Source organism: Mizuhopecten yessoensis, unplaced genomic scaffold, assembly GCF_002113885.1.
Source record: "Mizuhopecten yessoensis strain PY_sf001 unplaced genomic scaffold, ASM211388v2 scaffold8051, whole genome shotgun sequence".
In the NCBI taxonomy this organism is placed as follows: domain Eukaryota; kingdom Metazoa; phylum Mollusca; class Bivalvia; order Pectinida; family Pectinidae; genus Mizuhopecten; species Mizuhopecten yessoensis.
This window is the reverse complement of record NW_018407354.1, coordinates 20,794-39,989: the sequence shown is the minus strand read 5'-3', so window position 1 is coordinate 39,989 and position 19,196 is coordinate 20,794. Positions and strand designations below refer to the sequence as shown.

At 37.1% G+C, this 19,196-nt stretch overlaps 1 protein-coding gene across 1 annotated transcript in view; it reads left to right on the top strand.

Annotated features, from left to right (window-relative positions):
- Positions 1–5,129, top strand: part of LOC110454743 (enhancer of mRNA-decapping protein 4-like) — a 64,194-nt gene extending 59,065 nt beyond the window's left edge. Inside the window, exon 28 of the mRNA XM_021504424.1 lies at positions 3,454–5,129. Within this exon, the coding sequence (XP_021360099.1) occupies positions 3,454–3,634 (181 nt within the window). The 3' untranslated portion in view covers positions 3,635–5,129. The remainder of the gene's footprint in view (positions 1–3,453) is intronic.
- Positions 5,130–19,196: the final 14,067 nt, after the last annotated feature.

The window sequence follows — 19,196 nt, the reverse complement described above, 5'->3', positions numbered from 1 at the left end:
AATATTACATGTTAATAACTTGATTGGAATTATAACCTTGAATTGACAGTTTGATACTTTGAAAATTTTGAGCCAGCCCTACCCCCAAGGGCTGTAGGGTGGGGCTCAAAGGAGTCAGTGTGCTAAAATTTCTTCATTTTCCTTGTTAAGAATCAGAGGTGCTAGTTTCAAATCCTTTTTAGTCTGAAATCTGTATGCTAGATATTGAGTAAGGTGGTTTTATTGTTTTTTGTCACTTTGAATAATATTTCTGTTCATGTTAAAAACAAAATCAACTCTCTGTATAAATATATCAGGTGACCGTTAAGGCCCATGGGCCTCTTGTAATCTTAAACTAGCTGTCTTTACAGGGCACAGATTTGGTAAGGCATAACAGTCAAAGTAGAATAGGGTATAATATAGGATATCAGATCTAAATCAATGTATAAATAAGATTAACTTTTATAGATTTTCATTATTTGATTTCTGCCTGATTTTTGCCTGATTTCTGCCTGATTTCTGCCCGCATTTTGCTCTGATGGTACCATGTATACCATTACTGTTATTCCGATGAATTATGATAGAAAATTCAATGATTGCATAACTGGCTCTATTAATCCTTTGTGAAAATCTTTAGTTGATTTGTCAGTTGAAATTTTCGTATGTTGTTTTCTATTAATATCTGGTGATCATCTAGTATAAAATGCTCTTTCGGCAATGGTTTAGGCAGAAATCCTCTTATAGAATTGAAATTTAAAAAAACATGTATCAAAAACAGTTTAAAACATCAGGTGGACCTACTTAGTCAGCCCTTGGTTTTACGTTGTAAATCCCAACACTTTTCACCGTCACAGGATATGTCCATAAGATGCAATGAAAAATGTCAAATACTGGAAATTTGTCACTAATGTTGTTTCATAATGTCACCATTTATTATTCATTGAACATTTTTGTTACAAATAAAATTATAGTGTTTATTTTAGTATATGATAAAAAAATATTATTAGATAACGAAGATGCTATAGTGTCCCTCCTACATAAGTGGAAACATTTGACAAGATACAAAGTATATACTGCATACCAGGACACTTTCACCTAGTCTAATATTATAATAATTATTATTATTCGAGGTTCTTATATACCGCTTTATCACAACCTAGTTTGTAGGTCGTCTCAAAGCAGTTAACATATTATTATCTGTGGTTATAGGGCCATTGCAACCAGCCAGTATCTTTCTCAACTCCTTGGGGAGCATACAGCCAGTGCTGCCATTTCGGCTCTCATAGCTAGTATTCAACCATTCTAGCACTGCCCAACCAAATACTCATTTACAGCTGAGTAGACTGGAACAAGCGCAGTAAAGTATCTTTCTCAGAGATACAACACAGTGCTGTAACGTGACCTGAACCTGCAACCCTTCAGTCATGAGCCCGGCATGCTACCACTAGACTACTGTGCCTCCGATTTTTCTTCATTTTCCGATAAAATCAACGCTCACCCTGTGTATATTTTGAATTCGCCTTTTATATGTAATCATTATATATTTCATGTTGTGAACTAAAATGCTGTCATGAATTTTTTTCCCTCCTAGCGCAAAAAAAAGAGTGAAAATTATAATTGCAACGGATATTTCCCGGTATCCAGTTTGGTCAGTCTTTGACAGACTAATCATTGTTTACATTAACATAACGTGTATTGTGGATTAATATTTTCAAGCTTGTGAAATGGAAAAAATCTTATTTCCCATGATGAATGATTTTTTTTGCTGACAATAGGATGACAGGGTTGTACTGATGGTGTCAGGACTTCAGTGGCTGTCACTGACCCCAGTCTGGCTTCCAAGCTGTCGTCCTAATTAGTCTGTTTTGTATTGTGTGATCCTTTGGTTTGTCAATAACATGACGTTTTGACATTTATCGTCAGATTATTCCTGGTCAGTTCATATATCACAGTTGAACGACTCTGATTAATGATCTTTCTGTTCAAGTCAATCTCCTCATATCCCCACAAAACTCGTTGTTGGACTTTCATTACTGTTTCCTAATACATTATATGTATTTACCTTAACAGCTTCAAAAGACGCAGACTATTCGTGCAAATGGTCAACCACCTCCTTTTGATAAATAGACATGTATAAATAGCCCTATCACATGTTGGAGTACACTGAATCAAGTGAACCTGATAAATAGACATGTATAAATAGTCCTATCACATGTTGGAGTAAACTGAATCAAGTGAACCTGATAGATAGACATGTATAAATAGCCCTATCACATGTTGGAGTACACTGAATCAAGTGAACCTGATAGATAGACATGTATAAATAGCCCTATCACATGTTGGAGTACACTGAATCAAGTGAACCTGATAGATAGACATGTATAAATAGCCCTATCACATGTTGGAGTACACTGAATCAAGTGAACCTGATAAATAGACATGTATAAATAGCCCTATCACATGTTGGAGTACACTGAATCAAGTGAACCTGATAGATAGACATGTATAAATAGCCCTATCACATGTTGGAGTACACTGAATCAAGTGAACCTGATAGATAGACATGTATAAATAGCCCTATCACATGTTGGAGTACACTGAATCAAGTGAACCTGATAGATAGACATGTATAAATAGCCCTATCACATGTTGTAGTACACTGAATCAAGTGAACCTGATAGATAGACATGTATAAATAGCCCTATCACATGTTGTAGTACACTGAATCAAGTGAACCTGATAGATAGACATGTATAAATAGCCCTATCACATGTTGTAGTGCACTGAATCAAGTGAACCTGATAAATAGACATGTATAAATAGCCCAATCACATGTTGTAGTACACTGAATCAAGTGAACCTGATAAATAGACATGTATAAATAGTCATATCACATGTTGGAGTACACTGAATCAAGTGAACCTGATAGATAGACATGTATAAATAGTCATATCACATGTTGGAGTACACTGGATCAAGTGAACCTACAGCAGGTGCTACAATTAATTGGAGAAGATACCATGGGCAAACATTTGATTTTCTGCAATTGCAGTAAGAAAAAATCTTTTCAGAAACTGTATATCAGTTCATTTTCATAGAAGTCAAAGTAAAAGTGGTATTTTGTGAAATGTACATTTTGATTTAAAAAGAAATGCATTTGTTTGCGCCGAATGCTAAAACAAATTGTCGCCATCTCAACCTGTTAATAAGTAATAGAATTATGTAACAGTGGAAATTTGCACTTATGGGAAACAAAAATCTCTCTCATTTTATCGTGCGGAAATTTGTGGAAATAAACTTTTTGATCTTTTTACAGTGTAAAACTGATCATGTTAGCAATGCTGATGTAATATAATATAAGCCAGCCTTTAACATATTGGCCCAGGTGGTGTTTTGGTTTCATTAGGAAATCAGGCTCTAGTCAGGGAGAAGGGTTGCCTTGTAGTTAATGGACCTGCCTTTGTTTTGTTTCAGGTACCTAGAGGAAGCGGTGATGAACATGGACATGTCGAACAGTGTCACCAGAGAACACCTGAAAGGCGTGCTATACGGACTCATACAAAAACTCAAGACCTACATTGCCAGTCACCCTAACGCCAAAACCACACGCTCACTCAAGATGCTGCAGATGGCTTCGGAATCTCTCTTGAAATAGATATAAATAGATGACATCGCTTTCCAAATTAATGTGTCTGGTCCGTCACAAGCCCATGTTCTCCGTCATCATAGCATTGTCCTCTAAATGGAAATCATGTAGTGTGTCATCATATCGCGTGGTCCTGTCAAAGGAGATCGTGTACTGTGTCATATAGTGTAGTCCTCTTGCAGGGACATGTGTACTATGTCATCACATAACGTTGTCCTCTGAAAGGAAACTGTACTGTGTCATCATATAGTGATGTCCTCTTGTAGGGACATGTGTACTATGTCATCACATAGCGTGGTCCTCTCAAAGGAAGGCAGGTCCTATATAATCATAAAGTGATATCCCCTCACACAGGAAAGTGTGTACTGTGTCATCAAATAGTGTAGTCCTCTCAAAGGGAGGCAGGTACTATATAATCATAAAGTGATATCCTCACACAGGAAAGTGGGTACTATGTCATCACAAAGTGTAGTCCTCTCAAAGAGAGGTGTGTAATATATAGTGATGTCCTCTCACAAGAAAGTGTGTAGTGACATGTGTCATCACAAAGCGTGGTCCTGTCTCAGAGAGGCGTTAACTTTGTCAGCAGATCACGTGGACTTGTCGATAGGAAGTTTGTGCTGAGTTAAACGTGCCCTTTCCCTTGGCATCACTGTCCAGGTGTTGGTGGTGTTTGCTTGTTTAGACTTGTACAGACAGCCCAGCATGATGTCATGGTGGATACCCCAACAACACGCTGGCTAATGTTGACCGAGCCCTTCATACAGGTGACAGAATCATAACACAGTCGGTGTAGTGCGTCTGTTAGTAAACAACTAGCTGTGGGTTGCACTTTTGGCAGTGCAAAAGTTTCCCCAGATTTTACGGTAACTTGATGATGGTGTGAATCTATAATCTGCCAAGACAATGATCACTGCAATCGAGAGAACATGAGCGTTGTTTAAATGTTAAGCTGTTAAATTGAACCTTCTGTTAGAATTATCAATGTTTGAAGGAAAGCAAACTTCTGATCCAGTTGTGAAAGTGATGTAAGTGGTCATATTAGATAGATCTATTTCAGTTTAAAAGTATCAAATGATGCTCCACCGCCTATAAAACCGTGTTTCATATGTATATTTATAAATATCTGGATACATAATTAAATATTGGCTACGTAAAACTCATGTTTCATAGGCCCAATCTTCATATGTAATAAACTACTGGTTAGGTCATTATTTTCTAAAGGTATATATCTGGAAATTAACTATTTGCTACGTAAAAATCATGTTTCATATCTATAATCTTCCTATGTAATAGGTAAAATCAGTTTCCATAGGTATATATTTGGAAATTAACTGTTAGCTTTGTAACTTAAAAATAATTTTACTAGTTATAAAAAATGTATCACTATTGGCCACGTAACATTTATTTTACTAGTTATGAAAAATGTATCACTATTGGCCACGCAACATTTATTTTACTAGTTATAAAAAATGTATCACTATTGGCCACGTAAAATTTATTTTATTAGTTTAAAAAAAATGTATAAAATTGGCCTTATAAAAACTATTTTGCTAGTTACAAAAAATGTATCACTATTGGCCACGTAAATATTATTTTACTAGTTATATAAAATCTCGATATGTAATGTACTTCGGCTAGGAAGAAAATCATGGTTTATGTCTCAGTGTATCACAGAAAGTTTATGTCTCAGTGTTTCCATTGGCTTCCTGTACATAAACTGATAAAGATCACACAAAGTTGAACCTGACAGCAGAATGAGCAGTTCCTGTTGTTTCGTTGCTGATGTCATCGGCAGGAAAACGAATCCTCAATAAAAGAGATGTAAAATCGTGTTTCCTTGAGAAAATGACATTACTTTATATAGATACTTCATGGTTTTGTAAAAGTGTATCATTTTACCACACCTTGTTTATTTCTGAATTAGTGCCTTCCAGCTTTTTCTACCAATTTTCTCCCTTTTTTTTGCTATTCGCCAACTTAAAAGTTTTCAAATGACATTCTAAAAAACACAGAAAATGTTACAGTTTCCATATTTATACATTTTTAAAATGTAAAACCAATTGTGAATAATAATACATGTAGTAATAATAGTTTGAGGTTCTTATATACTGCATTACCATAGCCTAGTTCGTAGGTCGTCTCAAAGCGGTTCACAAATTATTATCCATGGTTATAGGGCCTTTACAACCAGCCAATATCTTGCTCAACTCACTGGGGAGTATACAGTCGGTGCTGCCATTTCGGCGCTCATAGCTAGCATTCAACAACTCTAGCACTGCCCAACCACATACTCATTTACAGCTGAGTAGACTGGAAAAAGCAGAGTAAAATATCTTGCTCAAAGAAATAACACAGTACAGTGCTGTGACTCGAACTCTCAAACCCTTCGGCCACGAGCCCGGCGACCAAAGCCTTTGTGGTGAAAAAACATACTCACATTGTTTTGGCCTTAATGTTGAATATGAAAATAGTTAAATGTTCTGAATTATTTTTACCTCAATAGAATTGGGTGCTATCCTCATCCTTTGTAGAGATGTGGAAGCTAAATTGACATGATAATAATTATGTATTTTCTTTATGTAATTATATAATGACCCTATATCAGTCATGACCTGAATCTGGTTGTTTTAGCTTGTTGACACATTTATAAAAAAATCTTTTCAATTTGTTTTATTTTTTTTGCACTTGCATTTGCATTATCTGTAGAAATTATTTCGCATTTTTTTTTTTTTCATTTACATCATCTGTTGGAGATCATTTCATGTTTTTTTTTTATTTCAATTTGAATAACTTTGAAATGTCAGAAATGGAAATTTTACTTGAATGTCAGATTAACTTAATGTACACTTGATATACCTGAATTATGATGAAGTGTTTATGTTCTCTACCTGTTTGTAATGTACATGTGTGACAAAGGTAATGTGTACAGGTGTAACAAAGGTAATGTGTACATGTGTGACAAAGGTAATGTGTACAGGTGTGGCAAAGGTAATGTGTACAGGTGTGGCAAAGGTAATGTGTACATGAGTGACAAATGTAATGTAGGTCACAAAAACAGTAAAAAGTAGGTTAAGTTTGAGACTGTAGCTTGGACGTTTTGCACCATATTTGATTGCAAATTGAATAAGACCCCACTTTGGCAAATGTCTTAGGAAAAGGGTGGATGCCTGCAGTTAAACCCCCCTCTCTCTCTCTCTCTCTCTCTCTCTCTCTCTATTAAGGATTAAGAAATGTAATTATGGAATGAAAAATGAATATTATAAAAATATTTTTGGAATATGATGTAAACATGACAAAATTTCATGATCTCTAGTATAGCTAGCTGAACTGTTGCTAACAAAAGAACACCATGCTTTAACTTTTTGTATTTGGCATGAATTACACTGATAAATATTGATCAATTTTAGAGTTAGATTGAACTATTGAAGTAATGTTGTCAGTAAAGAAACTGTGATATCCATCAAGAGGGGGGTGTAATCCAGTAATACAGTTCTATAGAACAAACATGGTCGTAACTAGGACTTTTAACATCGGTGTAATCCAGTACAAACATGTTCGTTACTAGGACTTTTACATCGGTGTAATCCAGTACAAACATGGCCGTAACTAGGACTTTTAACATCGATGTAATCAAGTACAAACATGGTCGTTACTAGGACTTTTAACATCGGTGTAATCCAGTACAAACATGTTCGTTACTAGGACTTTTACATCGGTGTAATCCAGTACAAACATGGCCGTAACTAGGACTTTTAACATCGATGTAATCCAGTACAAACATGGTCGGTACTAGGACTTTTAAAATCGGTGTAATCCAGTACAAACATGGTCGTATCTAGGACTCTTACATCGGTGTAAACCAGTACAAACATGGTCGTAACTAGGGCTCTTACATCGGTGTAATCCAGTACAAACATGGTCGTTACTAGGACTTTAACATCGGTGTAATCCAGTACAAACATGGCCGTAACTAGGACTTTTAACATCGATGTAATCCAGTACAAACATGGTCCTTACTAGGAATTTTAACATCGGTGTAATCCAGTACAAACATGTTCGTTACTAGGACTTTTACATCGGTGTAATCCAGTACAAACATGGTCATAACTAGGACTCTTACATCGGTGTAATCCAGTACAAACATGGTCGTTACTAGGACTTTAACATCGGTGTAATCCAGTACAAACATGGTCATAACTAGGACTCTTACATCGGTGTAAACCAGTACAAACATGGTCGTAACTAGGACTCTTACATCAGTGTAATCCAGTACAAACATGGTTGTAACTAGGACTTTAACATCGGTTTAATCCAGTACAAACATTGTCATAAGTATGATTTTTACATCGGTGTAATCCAGTACAAACATGGTCGTAACTAGGACTTTTAACATCGGAAACATATGTAGATGATCCCATTAGATAAGGCTTTAGTACCTTCTGATCACACTGCACCTTTCACCCCTATGTAACTTTAGTAGACTCTACCATGCATTGATCTGGATGAGTCCATTATGGTCTACAGTGGTGAAAGGGATATCGCGCGCGATAAGAAGCCTTATTTAAGAAAACTGTAATTAGTCAAAATGTTGTTATGCAAAATTATTAGTTTGTTTTAAATTGTGTTTTAAGTCAGAAATCCGGTTTCAAGTTAATCATTTATCTCTGTGCACTTTCAGTAACTGCATCCTTGCATATGGTAATTGGATTATTACAGGAGGGGAGAGACATTTATCCTGATTTGGTATAAATAAATAATGGGCCTATTGTAACGAATATTTGGAAGGCTATTTATAGATATGCATCGTCATCAATGTTTGTGGGGCGAATGTCCCGCACTATCGTCCACGTCTGTAGGGCGTATGTCCCGCACTATCGTCCACATTTGTAGGGCGTATGTCCCGGGGGCCTCCGTTAATGGTTAATGGCTTAATCAGATCTCCAGCAGCTGGAGCAAGGGGGCTGATGGGCAGGGCAATAACCAAATTATAATAACAATAATAATATTGGTCCATCTTGCAAGTGCTTTTGTACTTTCCTAAAGTGAAAGTACATGATTCCAAAAATATCCTGTTCTAATTTATAATAGAAGCCAAATTTATTGAAAAAGAAACACTTTTCCTGTCAGATGTGTAATAAAGCAGCATGTCATATTTCAGTAATCCTTAATAAACCATTTTTGCAGACAAGTAGATACATATTCTGATCACTTTCCCGCAGATTAGACTTCACTGAACCTGTACTTTTCGTGCTCCTAGTTAGATATAGGGGATGAGAGACTAAACCCTGCTTTTAATGGGTTGAGTGAGTTATAGTGCCGGTAAAGAATGATATTGGTTGTACTTGGGTTAGACATTGAGATGCGAGGCTGTACGAAGACGGATGTTGTCCACACTTGTTAAAGAAGGGGAGGGACAAGGGTTTGGTTTACTGGCTCATCACCCAACACACTGCCATTCTCGGCTAATTATTATGTTCAGAATTTAAGAGGTCCTGAAGTCTGTAACACATTACAGTAAAACACATCATCTTGCCATAAGGGCATGGACCGTTTAGGATCCAATAGACAAGTCGCAACACGAAGCCAAGCTCATCAGCTCTTGTCTTTTGTGAGATTTAGAGTTTGTTATGGCTGGCTGTTAGATTGGAACTGATATAAAACTGCAGTCACTAACAGTATTTCATGTACATCGTGATGTCATGAAGTCAATTACTATATCTTATGGTTGGTTGATTTGACTGAACATTTCAAATTAAATTGATGTCTGAACTGGACTCCCAACCCTTTATCTAATTAGCCCACTGGCTAATCTTATTGTATTACAATGAAGAGTATCAATGTCCAGGCTACAGTCTAATCAACACCTTGAAATACCACACAAATCTAATGAAAATTACTCATTGTATGATGGTTTTGTCAGCAGCTGTGTTAATAGCGCTGCCAGCAGGGCTTCACTTGAAATTACCAGCAACCTTCTTTTGTTCTACATGTGAATTGTTTTTGAAACAGAAGAGTCAGAGATGAGAACTTTGTAAACTGAAGTATAACGACAAATTTCCACCTTTGTTATACAGGTCAAGGAGTAATTACGGAGGGATTTAGAAAGAAGTCAATAGTTGTATACATTAGCTTCTCATATCGCACTGGATTCTTAAGCAAAGGGTTTGCAGCATTTATGTAACGTGCAGTGTGCTGGTTTCAGGAGCGAGTTGAAATCTATACCTGTGTGGTTACTTGTATATCATATTACGAGAGAGAGAAGAGAGCAATGCTTATGATCTAAGGGAGTTTGGAGAGAAGGGAGCAATGCTTATGATTTAAGGGAGTTTGGAGAGAAGGGAGCAATGCTTATGATCTAGGGGAGTTTGGAGAGAAGGGAGCAATGCTTATGATCTAAGGGAGTTTGCAGAGAAGATAGCAATGCTTATAATCTAAGGGATTTTGGAGAGAAGATAGCAATGCTTATAATCTGAGGGAGTTTGTGAGTGAGACAGGAGGTGAGTCTGTCTAGTTGAGAGAAGAAATACCAAGGTAAGCTTTGTAAGATGTTCCTCCATGTTCTCATCATTAGTTGTATAGACAGTTGTTTGTAATTTTTTTATAAGAAAGTTCCGTAGTAATAGAGCGATTGTTTAGTTTACGATATATTTGTTTATAGTGTACTTGTGTTAAGTATGACAGGGATCATCATGACTGAATAAATGCAATGACAAGCAATGTCTGCAGAATCACCATTAATATCTTGTTTGTCTATTTTTGTAACACATGTATTCTATAACTCACGTTTGCCTCAATTTCAAAAATTCCACAGCATTACCACACGAAGACAAGATCCAAACTAAATGTCGATTTAGATAACATCAACAGGAACTTAGGAGACACCGAAATAGAAAGAAAGCCATCATGATCTTACGCTGAAAGATGGAGACATTTATGATAAGCGTCGATATGGTTTGCCTGTCTGGAGATAGTAGATCAGCGGTGTCGCAGTGAACCACAGTGGACAAGCGTTTAGGCACTGAAATCAAAAAATGACAATCCACTCCTGGTGTCAGTAAAATAGCATCTGTCAAAAAACAGCCCAACATAAAGTAATGTCAAAAAAAGAGATCAATCGGGAACCGTTGGCACTTTCCGTAAACAAACACACACACACACGGCCGTTTACTGACCACATGCACATATGATACATACAGAAGCGCAAAAAATGATAAAAACATACTTCAAATTCTTGAATATGACCTCGTCGCTTATGTGAAATTATCAGCCAGGATCAATGACTTAGGAAATTATCAGCCAGGATCAATGACTTAAGGAAATGCAAACTTGGTTTCCGATGCCAAACTGGATATTTGAGGAAAACGACTGAAATTGAAAGAAGAAAACCCATTATGTACTGGAATGAAAGTCATCATTTTAAAGACGAAAGCGGAAGTGACAACCTTTCCCAGGGTTCCTACTCTTAATCCACATTGGAGTTTTGAAGTAACGCTAGGGACACTAGATTGCCTAATGAATTATGGGATGGATTGCACAAGAAACCATAGAAGGTGCCGTGAAGCAGCAGATACTTCCATTTCCGCTATTGTTCCTTGAGCGTAGTAAAGCGGTTTTGCTGCCACCTAGTGACCATTGCTGCCATCTAGTGACCATTGCTGCCACCTACTGCCACCTAGTGACCATTTCTTCAAACCAGGACTCGCCACTGGTACTTAATGTTAAACAAGAGGCCAAGGGCCACGTAGTTCTCTGGGCATATCACTGAAGTGCTTGAAACTGCTGAATCCTGTTGTCAGGTCCCGGAAACCTTGCATTAATTCTGTTATACAATTTTATAGAAATGTGTCTGTAAGACACGGATGCCCCGCTCCCTGCATGGCCGTATATATACACACCTCTGGACTCACGTACGAGCTATGTTATACACGCTGTGAAATGGCATTTGTACTATTTTTAGCATGTCAAAATTCACATTTTAGTTAAATACAAAAATACTTTTTAACTTTGAGTACATTTTCAAGAAAATGGAACAACAATTGTACTAAACTTGCAATCGGGCATTACAATATTCTCCCACAAATGCATAGTTATATCTGATGCAATAACAAGCAAACCTTCGACAGAATTTTAGATCCACGGCTATAGTCTATGGGCTTTAAATAGCATAGAGAACTAAAAAAGAATGAAGAACAAGAAAGTTTTCGAAAGCGTTTAAAGAATACACCTACGTTATTCATTTAAGTTACAACAAATAGTTTAACTAGTTTAGCATTTAAAATGTGCCAAAATAAATTCTGGCCACATGTATGGCATAAAACTGGATTTGTGTACATGCAGATGAACAATATCTCATCAACCCTGACCAACAAAAAATAGAGCAGAAACAGGTGATCGTGAAGATTCCCGTGTTTCCTGTGCCACGTGACACCCCTCAAGTCTCTATAAACGGCGATGCTGTAACCTTACAAACACACTCTTCTCTTTTACAGTCAATAAGTTTCACTAGGGATTAATAATAAACAATCTTAACTAGGTCACCCCGTTAGTTTGAAATCATCCTCGAGTGAACCCGGGGAAAACCGGCCCCGTCTCTGTGCAGATTTCATACCTCAAAGAGGTCATTGTTTGTTTAATTCAATTGAATTTTCGAGTCTTCTGTGAATTTACTGTTGTATTAGATTGGATTAATCTCATAGGGTCTTTTCAAAGCAATTATGACTGGAAAATTTCATCGGAGGTTCTAAATCCACCGTTTATGATGAGAGAAATCCAGGGCGATCGATTATTCCATGCCATGTGCGGGATGTAAACACGACAAACCCAGGCTCGTCTGGTTTGAATCCTGCAAAACAACTTTAGCAATTTCACCTCGCATCGACGTCAAAAGTGAACCATTCACAAAAGTGCATCAATAAAACTGGCTATATTTGGCGCCCATGTCAATACCTCCCATTTTAAACAGTATGACTTGATAAAAGCACCATATCACGACTTTTGACCTTTACATAATTTGCATGTATAAAGGAACAACAAATTCCCGGTTCTCAGATGATGTTTTTGTGTTATCCTTTAGAGAACGGGGTCAAATTCTTGAAGGCATCTGTCGAATTGCTTGGACACAGCCATCGAATAGTTTACCAGGCTTATTATTAACTATGTTAAGGCTCTGTTTTGAGGTCCCAAACCTAAATAATGGAACGCACGCCTTCAAGCATACCTTGGGTCAGACACTCTCAAATGCTGAAGTTTACCATTTGATACAGAAGCAAACAGAATCAGTTCTAATGTCACTAAAGGACTGTTTTGAACAAGGAATGGGGAACACTGGTCTTAATTACATTATATCCACGGGGAAGCGTAATATGTGGATTTCGAAGACACGGTCAGGCGACAAATTTCATTCACAATTATTTCCTAATGGCACCAACGTGTGTCGAAAAGTTAACCGTGCCTAATTGAGTATTAGTGACGGTTATGTTTGATTGAGAGTCGATGTCACACACGTGCATCTAGACCTTTTTTCTCCAATTTTGGATGATACGCACGGTTCATTCTGCATACTGAGTATGGAAACAAACAGCAAGATATTCATTTTAAAATGGTCGGCATGAAATTGTGTTCGATCGACACCATCTATCCAGCCGCTTCTAATTCGGCTATCGTACTAACGGCCGGTTGCGCGACTGATAGACCCATTTCTGTACAAGTTCTTTCTAAAAATCCATCCTCAAATCCATCTAGTATTTCCTGGAACGCAGATGGTTGTACTACCAAGGCATTGTTGTAAATACGACTTGCATAATCATTTCGAAAAAAAATGTTCATTAGGAAATGCTTTTGTTTTATCCTTCAATATTATAGCGTATCATAACTAGAGTTTTAGGTTAATCAGGTTAATCAAACTAAGACCGAAATGCATCGAGACTGCTATTACTTGGTCGGTCAAATGCAGGATCGTTGACTTTATAAATGATCTGCATTATATTATCGCAAGTTCACAAAAGGTGACTAATATCATACCCTTGAAGAATCGTGGTTTTTGTAGTTGGCATAATGGCAAAAGCAGGAGACGGGTAAGACACTATACACTTCTGATTAGCTCTGTTAGGATGATATGACTGGGTTGAGTGTTATGTCAAGGATGATCATGGCCATTTAATGGCTTAATCAAACAAAGGAGATATTAAAACAAAAAGGAAGACAAAAATAGCAACTGAGGAGACACCAAAACAACGGAAAGACAACAACAGGAACTGAGGAAACATGAAAACAACGGAAAGACAACAACAGGAACTGAGGGAATATCAAAACAACGGAAAGACAACAACAGGAACTGAGGAAAACAAAACAAAACAAAAAGACAACAACAGGAACTGAGGAGACAGAAAAACAATGGAAAGACAACAACAGGAACTGAGGAAAACAAAACAAAACTAAAAGACATCAACAGGAACTGAGGAAAACAAAAACCAAAAAAAGGACAACAACAGGAACTGAGGAGACACCAACCTAGGAAAGACAACAATAGGAAATGAGGAAAACTAAACTAAACTAAAAGACAACAACAGGAACTGAGGAAACAACAAAACAAAAAGAAAACAACAAAAGGAACCGAAGAGCACCAAACAAAAGGGAAAATATTATTAAGCCCCAAAAATTTTCGGAAGTAAAAACCTTCAAATGTGGGTCATCAAACATCTAAAATGTCCTTTGCTCATGATAGCCATGAGATATGAAAGACTGAAACAAGATAAACTATCAAATGTAGTGATCAGACAAGCCTGCCTCGAAGAATATATTATCATCAGCGATGTTGGAGACCGAAATGTTGAGACTGCAGAAACGTTAGATAAAAGCCAAAACATACGAGTACTTAATCAAGTGGAAGAAGTTTAGAGCACGGATAATGGTATGTAGAATAGAGTAAATCGTATATTATATGTATCGGGACACACCATCAGAGTCCTAACGGTGTCATCTCAAAGTGCTTACTGAATAGTCAGCAATCGTGACGTTGAGAAAACAAAACGAGTATTATCACATCATCGCCACGGGAACAAATCGAAAAATTACGCATTCGGAGGACATCATGAAACAAAGTGCAAAACACATGATATCGAGATAATAACAACGAGAGAAAATCAATACCATCTGGAATGCCGCCATGTGTCCTGGAAGGGTGCCTCGTGTACGATATAAAGTACCCGTCTCGATGGCGGGAAACAACAATAGGTCGCTAATTAATCACCTGGTTTTAAATTAGTCTAACAAGCACAACAAAGATAAGCCAACGCTATTTACACAGTCAAGATGGTTGAAAGTGAAAAAGCCAATTTTGAAACCATTAATTAGGAATCTGTTTCCTTTTTCGCTCGTGTCGATACCAAGCGACATATATTGACCTGTTGGTGTCACATTTGAATATATAAATAACAAATCCCGTTTATCTTTGCACTTCTAATTGATTACACTGGAATAGTAACGCTATATATATATTGTGACTAGGAGGTAGATCTGCTAATTACAAATATGTTTGCGCTGATCCGTTAAAATATTTCCGAAAAAGGAGATATTTCGGTATTTATCACACACATTCTTGTGGAAGCGATATTTAGGTCCCTGAACGAAATCGCCAATGCTACTGACTGATTATATTTGATTATTAATATTCTTGTAGTCATTTTGGTTCTGAAAACAAATTTGTTATAACGGATACCTATCTTCCGAAAACAGCATGCATTATGCAAACAACTTCGCTTATGTCTACACTTTATTTAAGAAATTACAAGGATTATTTTTAGCGTTATACGGTATGTATCGAAAACATGTGTGCACTTTGCATAAATCTTCGAAGCGGCTTATGCACAAAGGTGCACACATTTTTTTTGTTTGTTTACTGTATAACCCAGAAAATAATCATGGCTATCCCTTATAATTTAGTTTAAAAAGATAGACAACTGTAGTCAGACGATACAATAGTGTTTACAACACTGGACCACTTTACGGCATTATTTGCCGTAAAGTGTAATACGGGTCTTTGCCAATAGTGAAAATAAGGTATCGGTATTAATGTATGATTGGCCTATTGGTGAGGATAAGACATTGGTTTTTGTATTAAAAGTTATAAAAATGTGACGTAAGCTTATTATTTTATAACGAAAAACTGTTCTTTGGTTATGGATATTTATTCATTTCTGACAAAAACAACATAATTCTTCACAAAATACAACACTACGCAGTAATTTCATCGGCAATCAACTTAAACCAATCAAAAGTTAAAATTACAAATACCGCGCCAAACATGACGGTATACGACGTTATAACTTTTTGTGTTGTCTTGGTTTTTTTCATCTATTATACGATATATACAGCATTGTTGGAATAGCCAAAATTAAACTATTATCTGATGTTTTTAAAAATCAATATAATCAACTGTGACTTTATGAACATTGAGACAGAAACTCTTTTGTGAAAGTGTTAGTTCGTGTCCTTCATGCAATTTGAGGTTTCTGATACACAGCGGAGTGCACACTCAGTGAATAATGGAATACGAGTCTCAAGGAAATCTTCCAGATCATTTTACTGAACTAACCCCTGTAGACATGTCAGGGTTGTGTAATAGCGATTGGCAGAATGGACAGATATCAGCACCGTATGCTTTGAATGAGGCTGTAGATAGTAGTGCTCCTGACTCCAGTTTTATGTCTCAAGGAGAGGACTATGTACTATCAAATGTGTCAATGATCGACACATCAAATTTCATGTTAGAAATTGACAAGATAAAAGACATTCCAAAAGATCTGATGATCGACCAGATACGCAGCACTGTTCACGATAGTGTGCCTGACTTGGAAACTCTTCGGAAGGAACTACCATGTACCAGAGATGATTTCCCAGTGAAGGAGGGATATCTTAGAAAGCGATTAGAGGCTAGGAAAACAGGTGTGGCTTCAATGCAGAGGAAGCTCGCAAAAGACTGCTTCGTCTTAATACGTGCCTGTGAAGGAGAGTACACCGAGGATATAATGGAGGTTGTACCAACTAAGAGTAGAAGGACAGAAAGTATTTCCCGGAAGTTTCCAGTTTCCGAGGATAATACAACAGGGTTAAAGGTTCTCACTGAAAATTTTGCTATTTTGATGAGAGACGTGCATGACTTAAAGTGTAATTATAAAGAAACTGTTGACAAAATTAATCAACTGCAGAAAGAAATTGAGAAATTATGCAAAGAAAGGGATAATGCACAGGATAGAAGTAAGAGATATCTGTCCGACTTGAAAGAAGTGAAAGAAAATGTCATCAAGTGCGAGAAAGAGGGTAAAGAGAAGCTGACTGAGCTTGGAAAAGAAAACTCTAAATTATTGGAACATATTAACTTACAAGAAGCAAGTATCAATGACATGAAGAAGGATAAAAACTGCTTAGAGGCAAAGCTAACGGAAGCTTGTAAGGCTATCACTGAAATGAATACATCCTTCGCCAAAGTGCAGTTAGATCATGGTAAGAAAGTCACTACTATACGGGCTGAGATGGCAGGGATAATGGAAAAAGTAACTGATTGTGTTTTGATAGCCGGTCGTTTCGACGATTCACAAGCAAATGGTCCCACCGGTGTGAAGAAATCCTTGAAGTTAGTACAGCATAGAATTAATGTGTGTGAATCAGAGATGGAGAGGATAACTGACAAAGTCAACCTGTGTAAATCCTCCTTCGATAGTCTAAAGGACCTGGTCACTAATATAAAATGAACTGTTAAGGAGAGTAGTATTAATCCCATTCCCGGTATCGTCAAGGAGGTTCCAATTCCTTCACAAGCTACGACTGATGTGCAGCACAACATGAATCCTGATGTTGAACTGTCAAATCGTTTCCAGCCATTAACGAACAAGTTGAATAATAATGACACAGATACTCAAGGGAAATCTGTTAGAACAGTCATGAATACAGCGCATTCGACTAAGGGAGCGAAGCAACATACAGCTTCTCCTTCGTCATCCACGAGCCTCGAAATGGAATCAGGCAGTTGTAACGTCACCTCCAACCAGCGGCATTCGCGCAGAATGTCTTGGGCTTCTACAGTGCAAGCGACTTCCGACAATTCTCGACCCGGCAGTATGGATAAATGTGGTAATACCTCTCAGAAACCAGAACATATACAAGTGCACTTCCCTTCCTCATTATTTAAGCCAATTCCTAAATACAACCTAGCAGACAAATTCGTAGGCTACATGTATCTTAAGCAACAACCACGAAAGATCAGTCGGTTCTACGTGCATGGAATGAACAGAAGTGTTTCATCCGAATCAGCAATGAAGGATTTACTGATCAGAGCTAATGTAAGAATAACATTCTTGAGATACTTTGAGAGTAAGTGGAAGAATACGGCTTGGCTGAGGATGAATATATTGTTAAAGATGAACACTTTTGGCCTGCGGGCATTAGTGTTCGCAACTGGGAGCCAAGAGAGGTTTATCTGAGTAATCATAAATATGGCTAAACTGTTAAATGTTGGAATATTGAAGGAATTATGTCGGGCACACCTTGCCTACTTAATTGTTTAAAAAAGCATGATATATTTTTGTGTGGTATATCAGAGTATTGGCTACGGGAGTTTCATATGTCATTTTTTGAAACATTTCAAGCGATAGGTTATGATGCTATAGCATAACCTGTATTCGAGATAGATCCATTTAAGCACAAATGCAGTATAAGAGGTGGTGTTGCTCTTCTCTATAAGAACACCTTAAAAGTACAGGAGATACAGGTCGACAGCCCCAGGATTGTTGGGGCTGAGATATGTATTTCCGATGATTTCACTTTGTGTTTAGTGAACACGTAGAATTGATAGAAAGTTTATACTCTGTATATTCTGAAAGAGGAAATGTCTTGTTCATAGGAGATATGAATGTAAAAGTCAAAGGATCACGATGTCAATTTTGCACAACTGAAACGTCAGCGTATTTTCAGATTTTGTTTTAAATAGATGTACTATCTTATCGGCTAATGTACAAACTAAGTGTGCAGGGCCATTCTTTACGTTTTTTCCCGAGACTGGAAATTGTACACTGATAGATCACATAATTGTGGAATCTAGTATATTTGACCTGGTTGAAAATGTGTCTATATTTGAAAAGTGTGATTCCAACCTGTCAGAGCATGTTCGTGTTTTATGCTCGATGAATATACCAGCAAGTGTTTTTCATACCAAAGTAAACAATTCCTTAAAGTTTAGTTGGAAAAAAGCTTTGGCTAATAACTTGATTTGTATGTACCAGAGAGCGTTATATGACAAACTTTCTAACATTAGGCTACCAGAGAATGTCGTCACTCGGGGACAAATAAACACGTATTAGGATGATATTGTTTCGGTAATAATTTCTGCTTCAAAGGAAACTATCCCTGTGGCTAAGTACAGAAAATATCTGAAACCTTACTGGAACAATGATTTAAAAGTTATTCATAAGGATATGAAACAATTAAGGAAAATATGGGTAAACGAGGCGAGGCCTAGAGGTGATGCTTCTGATAGTGTTCAGAATTATAAAAACGTAAAATCTTTGTTTTGAAA